The 14,095-nt window shown below is 42.7% G+C and overlaps 1 protein-coding gene and 1 long non-coding RNA gene across 2 annotated transcripts in view; one reads left to right on the forward strand and one right to left on the reverse strand.

Moving 5' to 3' along the window:
* Positions 1–9,573, forward strand: part of LOC104846791 (uncharacterized) — a 55,320-nt gene extending 45,747 nt beyond the window's left edge. The window contains exon 4 of the long non-coding RNA XR_775996.3: positions 9,379–9,573. This is a non-coding gene — a long non-coding RNA (uncharacterized LOC104846791). The remainder of the gene's footprint in view (positions 1–9,378) is intronic.
* Positions 1–14,095, reverse strand: part of SPPL3 (signal peptide peptidase like 3) — a 190,175-nt gene that overhangs the window by 14,211 nt on the left and 161,869 nt on the right. Inside the window, exons 7-10 of the mRNA XM_064272296.1 lie at positions 2,913–3,019; positions 2,265–2,428; positions 1,320–1,519; positions 265–374 (exon numbers count right to left, since the gene is read on the reverse strand). Of these exons, the coding sequence (XP_064128366.1) occupies positions 265–374; positions 1,320–1,519; positions 2,265–2,428; positions 2,913–3,019 (581 nt within the window). The remainder of the gene's footprint in view (positions 1–264; positions 375–1,319; positions 1,520–2,264; positions 2,429–2,912; positions 3,020–14,095) is intronic.

Here is a 14,095-nt window from a genome sequence, read left to right on the forward strand (position 1 = left end):
AAGTCTCTATAGCTGGGCTCTTTGGATTTCTGTTAATTAACCTGCAACCAGGTGGTACAGTGGTCTAACTCATTACCATTTTCTGCCAGAGGCTTTGAGAATCCAGAAGAGATTGCTAACTCCAGGTTAGCAAACAGATACACATTGTCAAGATCAAGAGCTCAGGGGCTTCAGCAGAACCACCCCCAGCAAGGAGACTACATATCCAAGCACAGGGTCAATGCCAGTACATTGCTTTCACGGGTTCACAGCTGCTTCTCTCACCTTTAAATAGGCCATCGTGAGGAGTGGCAATAAGGTAAATGGCACCAAGTAGAGAAGGGCAGGCTGGGCTGCTCGGTGAATGCGAGACGCCACAGTAGCAGTTAGGAGACCTAGGAGGAGAGAGAAATATTCAGGAATAACTCAAGGGGCCAGCCCTGAAAGGGCAGAAGCTCTGTTACTTGGTTGCCTCTTGGTAAAGTCTTGAGATTACACGAATTTAATGTGACAAAATTCTATTAAAAATGGAATGTGGAACAGCACAGCTTAAAAAAAAACCTTGGCCTCCAAGGACCTGTGACTGGCCAAGTCCCACTCCTCGCTCAGGATCAGGGGCTCAAACCCTCACTTACCATGTAGCCCAGAATGTGCTTGGCCTCCTTCTGTCTCCTGTGCTATGAGATGCTGGACTTGGAGGCCCAAGACCTGGATTCAAGTTCCAACTCCACTACTTATGATGGCTATGTGACCTTGGTTCAAGCATTTCACCTCTCTGAGCCTGTTTCCTCATCTGTCTAATGGGATACTAGCACTTGCCTCTCAGAGTTTCGGGGCTAGAATGAAGCCATGTGTCTGAAAGTGTTGCTGGTCAGTAAGAGGCACTGAGGCGGGTGAGGGGCTCCTTCCACTGACTCTGCACTATTCCTTGCCAACTGCTGAAGTGCTCTAAGTACTGCCTTGTCTCTTCCTGTCTGCCCACAAGGGAGCTGGCTACAGAAAAAATGGGAGCTCTGGTCAGAGGTGACAGAGATACTAGAACCAATAAACGTAAAGTAGGAAATAAACATGACATTCATTAAACTCAAGCTGACCATAAGCCATTGTGTGGGATGTTCTTGGCTTTGAGGATCACCCTTGGTCTTCTCACAGTGTGCTTCTGCTGTGCTGCCAGAGGGGCACTGAGCTACTCATGATCGACATCTGTCATCTAATGGGCCAGTAGAGTTTCTCTGGTGGTGTCCTTCCGCCCAGCGTTTGCAGCTGGAAGACCTAATTTAATTCCAGGGGGTTGGAGAACGGCCAGAGGGGCTCGTCTGCAGTCTCTGGTTCACTCTTACCTACAAAGTACCCAATGAGGGTGCAGTGAAAGTAGGAGACCTTCTGCATGCGCCCAGAGATGTTGGCAGGTCCAGAGGCCCCACAGGAGTCACCACTGGCTTGTTTTTTGTAGTTGTCGTAACGAAGGACAAAGCATAGCAGCAGACCGGGCATCACGATGTCCCCAATACCCAGCATAGAGAAGTGACTGCCTGTGGAGCTGGAATGGAGTTTCACATGTTAGGGATGCCACACGCTACAACCCAGTTGCTACTCTTTCTGGGCAAAGTCTAACAGCTTTTTAAGAAGTCAAAGAACTTCCGGGAATGGTGGAAGAAAAGTCTACTGAACAACACAGATTTTTAAGAGTTTAGAGATTCAAAATCACAAGAGTACTGGCAACAGAGGTCTACCACCTGGCCTGCAGTGCTTCAGCGGGGCACCTCCGAAGTGACTGCTGAAACCAACTGCCTAAGTACTGCCTCCTCTAGCAGTGCCAGGCAGTTCGTTCTTTGTGACACAGTGACTGCCGAGGCTTCCAACGACCACCACCAGACACGGGAGCTTAAAGCAGCAGGTCAACATCCCCAGGATTATACTACCAGGAACTGCAGAATGTCAGCATTAGAACTTATTTTAACAAATGTCTGAGAAATAAAAAAGATCCAGACCCCCCTGTTCATTCCCTCTAGCCAACTTCAGAATGTGGTAATGACATTTAACGATTGGTTGTTTGATAAGATCAGCTGGTAATAATCTTTGTCATAAATTAGTATCCCTCCGTGTAAAACCTTTGTAAGTCCATATTCTTTTCCTCATCTATAAAATAGAGATGACGACTCACTACCCCTTTTCAGTTATGGATTAAAAAGCCGTTGACAAAACACAGACTGATCAAGGCAGGGGACAGACAGGCCCAGGGAGGCAGTGGGCCACCTTCACAAACTGAGGGATGCCACTCCTACCTTGGGAAGACCAGTTTTCCAGGCAGAGACAGGCGAGGAACGTCACGCCCAACATTGGGTCCCAGATGGAGCTTGCGCGATAACACGTCAAGGGGGTTATCAGCTGGCTGCGTGGCCACCTTGACCATGACGTTGCTATTGAAGATGTAGGCTGAGAAAAACACCTGCGGAGTTGGAGAGAGGCCTTTAACAGAGGGAGCTGGAAGCCACCCGCTTTCAGCACGAGCTGTTCTTCAGAGCAGAGTCTCAGAACACTGTGACGTCGCTGCTTTCCTGACTGCGTGTGCCGAGGAGAAAGGGCGTATCTGCCCTTGGTGTGAACTGCAGATTTCTGAACTTCTCTCCACACCCACAGATGAGCCCTTACTGTGTAACTGGGTGTGCTCCCCTGCAGATAACCATGTCTACCTGTTAACTCTCCCACCATAAGCATCACACGCTGACCACCTACTGTAATACGTCTCAACAGACAAACAGGGTCGGATAGCCGCCTGCTCACCTCTTAAGGCGTACAGCTCAGGACTGCAGGAGTGGTCACAGACAGTGGTCTTGCAGGCCAGATTTTGGACACTCCTGGCTGACAGTTCTCAGGTGTGAACGCACCACTTAAACACAAGGGAGAGCAGGGATGCCAGGAAACACACTCACCCAAAAGACGTCATAGATCAGAAGCCCTGAGAGAAGCAGGCAGGAGACCTTGAGGCTCGGCAGGCGGACAAAGGCGATCATGGCGACACAGAGGCCCATGGCCAGAGCTGGGGAGGAGACAGCACAGGCAGCAGTCAGTGTGTGCCATACTGACTCGTTCTCTTTCCGCCAACTATTCAACTTCTAAATCTAAGTTTTTAATACTTATTACAAACATAGTAACTGCACTGTAGAAAATACAGACAAGCAAAATCTAACAAGAGTTTGCAACTTTTGGCAAAGATCAGGCAGCCCTACGCTCCAGTCTCAGATGTTTGTACTTCACTAGTACAACTTCAGGTTCCTGGGTGGCCCAAATGGTTTGTGCTTGACTACAAACCTGAAGGTTGGCTGTTCGAACCCACCCAGTGATGCTGTGGAAAACAGGCCTGGTGATTGATCTGTTTCCGTAAAGATTACAGCTAAGAAAACCCTATGGAGCAGTTCTACTCTGTAACACATGGGGTCACCATGAGTCAGAATTGACTCAATGGCAATGGGTTTTAGGAGTGCAACTTTAGACCACACTGACCTGTGGTATTTGGGGGAAATTTCTTTTCTCATGCTACAGTGCTCAACTGTTTAAGACCCAGGAGATTCCCTATTTTGAACCACCAAGCTCTAACTTATCAAGAAAGGAAAGAACCTGGTAGGACAGTCACCCCCAACTCCTCTTCCACATATCAATATCCAGAAACCTAAATGTCATAAATGGAGCCCTGGTGGTGTAACAGTTAAGTGCTTGGCTACTAACTGAATGATTGGTAGTTCGAAACCACCCAGCAGCTCTGCAGGAGAAAAAACCTGGCAGTTTGTTCCCATCAAGGTTACAGTCCAGAAAACCCTATGGGGTAGTTCTGGGGTCGCTATGAGTTGGAATCAACTCAACGGCATCTAGGAACGACAAGAAATGTCATAAAAACCAGATTTGCTCTGTTTGGGACATCCTAGTTCTTATTATTTCCTTTCCCCCATTACTATGGATAAGTCATCCTTGCTTCCGGTTTTAAAGTCATTTACACCCTAGACCACATCTCTTTTCATTTACTGAAGTATATCGTTTCAGCAAGTCCTCCTCTCCACTAGATTTTTCCCATCAATGTAAAAACGTGCTACAATTTCTTCTATCTTAAAAACCTCTTGTCCTAGAAATTCCCCTCCTAGCTACTACCCCATTTCTCTGCTTTCCTTTGTAGCAAAGGTCCTCTGAAGAGTTGTGTATTTCAGCGGTCTCTAATTCCTTTCTTCCCATTAAGTTTTTAATACTTACTACAAACGTAGTAACTACACTGTAGAAAATACAGACAAGTAAAATCTGGAAAAAAATTACATCCCTACTACCCAGAAATTACCACTGTTAAATATCTTCCCAGAATTTTTTATATATGTGTTTTTATTTAATCTAAATGAGATTACAAAAGCTGCCTTTTTTAAAAGCCAACAATCTCTAGTGTTCATTTCAGTGAATTTTCATCTTCTTTAATCAAATTTCATCAATTGGCTCCAAGATGTCTTTTCCAGATGGTTTGTCCAAGCCAGTATTGAATCCTGTGCATCTGTGTATGTCTTTAAAATTTCTTTCAGTCTGTTACTGCTGCTGTTGTTAGGTGCCGTAGAGTCAGTTCTGACTCATGGCAACCCTGTGTTCAACAGAAGGAGACACTGCCTGATCCTGCACCACCATCACGACTGTTGCTATGTTTGAGCCCACTGTTGCAGCCACTGTGTCAATCTATCTCCTTGAGGGTCTTTCTCTTTTTTTGCTGATCCTCTCTACCAAGCACGATGTCAATCTTTGAGGAATGGTCCCTCCTGATAACATGTCCAAAGCACGTTGAGACGAAATCTTAACCATCCTTGCTTCTGAAGAACATTCTGGCTGTACTTCTTCCAAGATAGATTTGTACATTCTTTTGGCAGTCCATGGTTTAGTCAATATTCTTTGCCAACACCATAATTCAAAAGCATTAATTCTTCTTCAGTCTTCTTATTCACGGCCCAGCTTTCACATGCATGTGAAGCAATTGAAAGTATCATGGCTTGGGTTAGGTGTACCTTAGTCCTCAAAGTGACATCTTTGCTTTTTAACACTTCAAAGAGGTCTTTTGCAGATTTGTCCGATGCCAAGCATCGTTTTTCTTGACTGCTGCTTCCATGGGAGCTGATTTGGGATTCAAGTAAAATGAAATCCTTCACAACTTCAATACCTTCTCTGTTTATCATGATGCTGCTTATCGGTCCAGTTGTGAGAATTTTTGTTTTCTTTATGTTGAGGTGTAATCCATACCGAAGGCTGTGGTCTTTGATCTTCATCAATAAGTGCTTCCAATCCTCTTTGCTTTCAACAAGCAAAACTGTGCCATCTGCAGAACACAGGCTGCTAACGAGTTTTCCTCCAATCCTGATGCCACATTCTTCTTCAAACAGTCCAGCTTCTCAGATTATTTGCTCAGCATACAGGCTGAATAAGTGTGGTGGAAGGATACAACCTTTCCAGATTTTAAACCATGCAGTATCTCTTTGAATGACTGCTTCTTGCTTGGTCTACGTACAGGTTCCTCATGAGCACAATTAAGTGTTCTGGAATTTCCATTCTTCGCAATGTTATGCATGCATCATTTGTTATGATCCACACAGTAGAATGCCTTTGTATAATCAGTAAAACACAGGTAAACATCTTTCTGGTATTCTCTGCTTTTAGCCAAGATTTATCTAACTCTGATATTCCTCGTTCCACGTCCTCTTCTGAATCCAGCTTGAATTTCTGGCAGTTGCCTGTCAATGTACTGCTGCAACTGTTTTTGAATTATCTTTGCAACCTTATACTTGTATGTGGTATTAATGATAATGTTTGATAATTTCCTCATTCTGGTGGATCACCTTTCTTTGGAATGGGCACAAACGTGAATCTCTACCAGTCGGCTGGCCAGGTAAGCTGCTTTCCAAATTTCTTGGTATAGATGAGTACTTCCAGCATTGTATGATTGTTTAAACATCTCAGCTGGTATTCTGTCAATTCTCTGAGCCTTGTTTTTCGCCAATGCCTTCAGTGCAGCTTGGACTTTTTCCTTCAGTACCATCAGTTCTTGATCATGTACTACCTCCTGAAATGGCTGAACATCAATCAATTCTTTTTGGTATAGTGACTCTGTGTATTCCTTCCATCTTCTTTTGATGCTTCCTGTGTTGTTTAACATTTTCCCCGTAGAATTCTTCAATATTGCAACTCGAGGCTTCATTTTTTTCTTCAGTTCTTTTCAGCCTGAGAAATGCCAAGCATGTTCTTCTTTCCTTTTGGTTTTCTAACTCCAGGTCTTTGCATGTTTCATTATAATAAAATTTCAGTCTGGTACAGCCTCCCCCCGAACCCCACTTTTTTAATGACTTCTTGAGGCCAGGTCATTTGTCCTACACAATGTCCAACCTTCTGAATTTCTCCGGTCCTTCCCGATTATGGTTGGCTCTTTCCTCTATCCTGTGTGTTAACTATAAATGGGAAGTTATTATCTAAGGGTTAGATAAGCCATTCTCTTTCATCTCTCTTACTTCACTGAAACTGTTTCTCAGGGTTACCAACGATACTCATTGCTAAACCCAATCAATGATCAATCTCTGTACTCATCTTACCTGACCCAGTGGATTGCTCCCTTCTTCTGGAAATACTTTCTCACTTGACTGTAACGCTACCACACTCTCCTGCTTCCTCCTACCTCACAGGCAGCCCCTTCTCAGGTTCCTCTGTAGCTCTTGCTCAATTCCCAGACCTCCCTGGGCTCATCCTCAAATCTTTTTCTTACCTCCATTCACTCCCTTGGTAATCTCAATCCAATCTCCAGGCTTTAGAGGCTATATGTTGTCATCTCCCATGTTTTTATTTATCATCTGTGTATCTCCTTTGAACTTCAGACTCATACATGGCCTGAGCGACATCACTACTTAGATGTCTAATGTCGTTGTTAGCTGCCATTGAGTCAGCTCTGACTTCACCATGACCTTATGTACAACAAAAGAAAATACCATCCAGTCCTGTACTTTACGTATAACAGAAGAAAACAGTATCCAGTCCTATGCCTTCTTCATGATCATCGGTATGTTTGAGTCCACTGCTGTGGCTACTGTGTCAATCCATCTCATTGATGGTTTCCCTTGTTTTTGTTGGCCATTTACTTTACCAAATATGTTATCTTTTTCTAGTGACTGGTCTTTCCTGATGACGTGTCCAAAGTAAGTTGTGTCAAAGTCTCACCATCCTTGCTTCTAAGGAGCATCCTGATTGTATTTCTCAGACTGATTTGTTTGGTTCTTGTGGCAGACCACGATGAAAAACCCTATGGATGTCTAATGAACCAGTTGCCTTTGAGTCGATTTTGACTCATGGTGACCTCATGTGTGTCAGAGTAGAACTGTCCTCCAAACAGTTTTCAATGGCTCATTTTTTGCAAGTAAACTGCTCGGCCTTTGCCTTTCTTCCCAGACACCTCTGGGTGGACTTGAACCTCCAACATTTTGGTTAGTAGCTGAGTGCATTAAGTTTACTGTTTGTACCACACAGGGACTCACGTTCAAAACTCAATTCTAAACAGAGTCCCACCATACTGTCCTATCTCAGTGCACTTATTCTAGTCTTCCATTTGGCCGATGACAACCTGTGGGGTCATTTTGGACTCCTCTCTTCTCTCACAACCAGCCTGAGACACCCACTGTCATCTCTTGCCTGGATGGCTGCAGTAAACTCCCATACCTGTTCTCTGCCTCCACCTTGTCCCCTACAGTCTCTCCTCCACAGAGTAGAAAGATTTTCTTAAAACCGAAGTCAGGTTTTATTGGTCCCCTGCTCAAAACCCTTAACCAACTTCCCATTTCATACAGAGAAAAAGCCAAAATCTTCAGCGGTTGATAGGGTCCTACTATCTTTCGGACCATCTCCTTGTGCTAGTCACACCGGCCCTGCGGTTCCTTCAATCTGCCCAGCAGGTTCCTGATGCAGTGCTTTTGCACTTGCTGGGCCCCCTGCCTTAAACAATCTCGTCACAAATATTTACCTGGCTCATGCCAACTCTTTTAGTAGGGTTTTTACTTAAGTGTTTACTTGTTAACAACAATTCGATGTTCCTGCAAGGTGCATTTAAAATTATACATCCTTCCTATCCTTTTTTTTTCTCTTGTACCTCTCAACATCTGATATACATTTTTTTTTTTTAATTGTCTCCTGAAGAGGGCAGGGTTCAGTGTTGCATCCCTGAAGTCTAGAACAGGGCCTGGCAGATGATTGGTCTCTCCCTGCCTTCAGCTCTCCTCCTCTTTCTTCTGAAAACACAGGTCTGGTTAGGTCACATAGCTGCTTATGAGTTTTCCATGGTTTCTCACAGTGGGATGAATGTAGACCTCCTTGGTCAGGCACTGCAGGTACACACGGGGATGTTCTCCATTGTGTAGCCCTCTGTTCCCAACATGCACTTCCTGCTGCTCTGTTCTCTAGCCACTCACATATCACACCTCCCAATGCCTACTATATTTTTCATGTTCTGCACAGAAGGCCCTGCCCCGGTTTCTTTGCCTGGAAAATTCCTCATTCTTAAAGTGCCAGGTCAGAAAGTCATTCCCCAGGGAGTCTTTCCTGATCTAACCAGAATAAGTTGTTCCTTCTTTGTAATGCCACAGAACTTTGAATATCTCTCAACTCATTCATCCACCCCATGATAGTGTGATTATTTATGTACAAGTGAGTCTACTCCTGAAACTAAGCGCTCCTGGTGGGCAGAAACCAAGTCTCAGTCTTTCTGTGGATCCCCCAGTACATGACACAGTAGGCAGTCAATAAATACTTGCTGAATGAATGAAAAACTACGTGCTATTACCTTCAAATTATTCTAAGAAAGAAAATTTACATGTATAAATATAAAAGTTATATTTATAAAACCAAAAAAGTTTTATTTACAAACAAGTTATATTTATACATAATTTCAGTAGAACTGGTGGTAAATTGTCGATATATGTAACAAAGCGGGTAAAGACAGCAGTTTGGTGGACCCTGGGCACGTCAACTCAACAAATATTTAATGAGTTCCTACTACGTGTATTCTGTTGCATAAGCAAAAAATTTCCATATGTACAACAGAGAAAGGCTGGAGAGGCTGGTAACACCAGGAACAATGGCAAGACGTACGTACATGTACTCCCCCGTCATTGCCATTACCAAGCATTCACTGAGGGAGCAGTGCAGTGTGGATTTTGGAGAGGTGGTCAAGGCAAACTTCCTGACTTTATACTAATCTAGGATGCTCGTTATGTGCTAGGGCCTCCTTTAATTTTTTATAAGTTTATAAAAACAGAACCACACTGGTAACGTGTTCAAATTCCTGTTGTGTGAAATGAACATAATGAACTGTATTTAACTAATTAGGGTTAACTTTTTTTTTTTTTTTAGGCCTGGCAAAGATCGGAGCATTCAAAAGTGCAAAGGGAGACTGAGTAGAATCACCTGGCAGTCATCTTATCTGGATAGATGCTGCCAAAATGGCTGCGGCATTAAGAGATATACTTGAAGCCCGTTATATAAATGAACTCATGCCTGCTTTTTAAAGAATGGGATTTCTCATTATAATTATCTGTAAGAAACAAATGTCTGGCTGTGATGTGAACTGATAAACAGCACCTCGGCTGGTCTGAGGTGAGTGGTCAGTAAGCGCATGGGACAGAGGCACGGGTAAGAAAACGTGTCTGCGTAAAGACTAGCTGGAGGTGACGGTGAAGGGGCAGCAAAGGGAGGTCTGTTCATGAGCTTACAACCAAATACATGGAATACAAAGCATCAAGGGAGAGGGAGAAACAAAGGCCTAAGATTAAGGATGGACAGGAGTATGTGGGCAGGATCAGAGGACTGACTGATGTATCTCACAAGATAAAGGTCGTGTGGTCTAAGCACCCACTTGCTGCTTTATCACTCATCGGATGCTAATCTTACCCCTACCTGGGTCTAAACTCAACATGGAAAAGGCGGAACTGCTCAGTAATAGGATTTTCCATGACACTAGACAATGTCATTTTATCTGTAATCTTCTAAACAAGAAACTCTGCATTCATTTTCAACTTCTCACAGTCTTTCAACGTGTAGGCACTTTGGGGTTGTTGCCTTTGTTGTTCCCGCAGACCTTGGTCATACCTCCTCACACTCCCTACTTTGACGTGTATCTCCTCTCTTACTGCCTTTTTGTAATTTTTAGGAAATTTATTTAACATTCCCCACATACTCTTCACAGCCATTGTCAAAAATAAGCCTAACACCATCTCCTACCTTAAGGTCAACATGCTCCCTGTTCTGTGATGAATCCTGTCTATATACCTCTATGCTGTCACAAAGCTGCACAACTCACACAGGATGGAGCTCTGCCTTGGAGTCTGTCTGCCTTTGTTTCTTATTCCTCAATCTAGTTCTTCTCTCCTAAATTACGCTGAGCAATATCCTTCCAATCATACCAACTCAATCTTCCTGTTATACTTTAAGTTCCATGTATGAAAAGAAGAAATGAATTCCTTTTGACTATTTCAGAAAAGGTTCTTAATATAAGTATGTTGACTATCCAATTCCCAACTAAATAGGGCCATTTCCCTGAAACACCCTCTCAACTATTCACCTAGGTAGCCTCTCTTTTTCTTCTTTCTTTCATTCAAAAGTGACCCTTAAAAATCTTAAGTTCTTCCAGGGCAAAAAGTGAGAACTATTCCTTGCTCCGTGCTGCCTGAGAAGCTCCCAAGACTCTTCCCCCATAGCTTTAGTAACAAATTTAGCTTTCGATTAAATGTAAAATAATCAAAAGTATTAGAGGAGTAAGTTATTAATCTTAGTCACTTCACTATAATTACTGTTCATATAATCTCTGGACTACATCCTTGTCTACTACAACCAGTGAGGGCAGGGACAAAGATAATGAAACCAAACCAGGCTAAAATGTTCTCTAAAAGGGTGACATGATCTGTAAGGCCTCAGCAGTGCTCACATGCTAAGATGAAGAATCTCTAAAAGCTACACCCTAAATGAACTAAGAGCCAGAGCCTAGCATTTAAAGCGAGAAAAACATCAGTCACTAGATTTCTGACACTACAATTTCCAATCATAGGTTAGCAACAACTCTGATAGGGTGAGGGGGTTGGACTAGACATCTGTCAAGACTCTTCTAGTCCCTGAACTGGTCAGGGGATGGAGACTGTGGCCCCTGAACACTAGGTGAGTGTGCTCGAGATTCACCAGCTTTTAGCTAACACCTATATACCACCAGTGCTTTCCAGCCTTTTCCCAAACTCCAAAGGTTAGTTTGCCACATGAAACTGAGTTAGAACACAGGTACAGTAGCACTAGACTTCAGTTCAAGAAAGCTCTGAAGTCTTTTCTTAGTATTTCCTTGGTAACTTCATGCCTTGTCCTAAAACAGCCACATTTATCATCCTGTTTTCACTCTAGATTAACTTCAAAGGACAAGCTTTAATTAAAAATCTCCCGTTTAAAAACTCTACCACCAGATCTCACTGCCTACAAAATGGTTTCTGATTCTGCAGAGAAGTCTGGAAAGACAATTTCCATGCCAGAGAACATATTTCAGCATCCTACAGACCGTGGCTAGAAAGCAACATTATTGTAATAGCAGAAAACAAGTCACATGTCCAATACTAATCTGAGAAACAAGCATGAAAAATTAAATAGCTCAAAGGCTCTTTTTTTTTTTTTTTTGGAAGGAAAAATTCTGTACTTGGTGTAACAGCAATCTAATCAGTGCACAACTGGTAAGACGACAAGATCCTTGGTTAAATAAATATTGGGAAATTATAGTAATTGAAAATGACAGAAAATACCGTAAAGTCTACTACTTAGGGTCACTTAGTGGAGCCTCACTGAAAACTCATGGGCAAGTTTGAACTATTAGGGGGATTTCACAATGGAAATGTATTTCTGATAGTGGTCACTGGGAAAATAAAGTTTGTCCTTTATGACCAGTTTTCTATTGATTCTACAGTATAGAGGAAGAGGACCCAGTAGTAAAATGGACGCTTTTGCTTTCTGAGAGCTGCTTATCCCATTCATTCTTCTTTAGTGAGTCTAATAAACCTACCCCCACCCCCTCGCAGAGCACAATGAAGACAATTCTGCTGACTTGTTCTAAAGTGTGTTTAGGATGGCTGTGTAAATCGTTTATCTTCCAAAGAATGTCATCTTTCACTGTGCCAACCTTTTCTTTTTCTAGTGACATACTATTAGCAATGCTGTTGTTAAGTGCCACCTAGCTGGTTTTGACTCACAGCGACCCTATGTACAACAGAAGGAAACACTGCTCAGTCCTGCACCATCCTCACAATCGTTGCTATGTTTGAGCCTGCTGTTGCAGCCACGGTGTCAATCCATTTCGTTGATGGTCTTCCTGTTTTTCACTGACCCTCTACTTTACCAAGTGTGATGTTCTTCTCCAGTGACTGGTCCCTCCTGATAACATGTCTAAAGAAAGAAGGTCCAGAAAGCTTTACTGCATGCATGCCATTAAGGTTGGCTGTACTCTGAGGAGACAGCTCTTTCCCAGTCAGTTGTAGTCTGAGTGCCTTTCAACCTGAGGTACTCATCTTCCAGGATTACATCAGACAATGTTCTGCTGGTATTCAGAAGGTTTTCACTGGCCAATCTTTTTTGGAAGTAGACCGCCAGGTCCTTCGTCCAAGTCTGTCAAGTTGTCTTAGTCTGGAAGCTCTCCTGAAACCTGCCCACCATGGGTGACACTGCTGGTACTTGAAATACTGATGGCATAGCTTCTAGCATCACAGAAAGATGTGAGCCATGACAAACTGACACATCAGTGGTGGGCATCTTTGATATGCAGATAACACGATCTTACTTTAGTAATAGTGAAATACTATCAGTAAACAGGTGTTTCTATTCTATGCAATGCTAGGGTAGAGTGGAGATGAGAGGATAAAGAAAATACTGCTTGCTATTTTGAAAGACAGCTAAACTTTGAGTCAACAGCTTAGTAAGGGCTTGAAACTCTTAGCACTACATATAAATAGTATCCCTTGTGTCTGGACATATGAATAAAGAGATCCATGAAGAGAGAGCCTCAAAAAGTTAGTGGGGGGATTACTTGGAACCTTAGACCACACAAGGGGCAGAGAGGCTTCAAGGTCGCTAAATAAACTTTGTTATATGTTTAAGCCTATCATTTACACCGGTGAGCTCTCAACCTGTCATTTAAGGACTCCATCATAAAACAATCTCCTTTAAGAATATGTAGTTCACAGTCATCCAAACAGTTAATTTACAAGGACTGAAATTAGTCTGGTTTAGATTTTAACCAACTAACCAGCATTTCAGGAAACTCTGGTGGCATAGTGGTTAAGAGCCAGGGCTGCTAACCAAAAGGTCGGCAATTGGAATCTACCAGGCACTCCTTGGAAACTCTATGGGGGCAGCCCTACTCTGTCCTATAGGCTTGCTATGAGCTGGAATCGACTAGACGGCAATGGGTTTGGTTTGGTAACCAGCATTTCTAAATAGCTTTGTCCGAGAGGCAGTAGAGAAGAAATGTCAGTGTTGCTTGCTTCCTTATCATGAAGCTACTGGACCAGATCAGACTTAAGAGATATAATCATAAAAATTGCTATGAGACTGATTTGGAATAATATTCATTACCTCTACTCCAATCATTATCACGATCAAGACTCTTTAATATTCTATAATACCTATTTTGAAAAGAAATTAATTCTATGAAAGTCTTTCAAAATCCCTACATGTCCAATTCATGTTCTACTCACTTCCTCTTAACTTTTATTTAACAAATCATTCTGCAGAAATCAAGAGATAATCTTGGGAACAATCTAACACACATACCTGCCACTTTCTCACTCTTAATGATACCCAGCTTACATAAAACAGGCATTCACCCAGAGCAACTAACTCGTTGTGTGACCTTGAATGTAACTTCTTTTCTCAACTTATTCTTTATCAACCTCCAGAAGCAGTGAAGAATTAAATATAAATCTCTAAGAATACTGAAAGCACTAATAATTTATTTGAGAAATTTAGCAGTTCTGATAATCACTTAAAAATCCTATATACACTGCACTTCAGAATGCTTATATGCATAGTGGGCACTCAAGGACTGAAA

Source organism: Loxodonta africana, chromosome 19, assembly GCF_030014295.1.
Source record: "Loxodonta africana isolate mLoxAfr1 chromosome 19, mLoxAfr1.hap2, whole genome shotgun sequence".
Taxonomy (NCBI): Eukaryota; Metazoa; Chordata; class Mammalia; order Proboscidea; family Elephantidae; genus Loxodonta; species Loxodonta africana.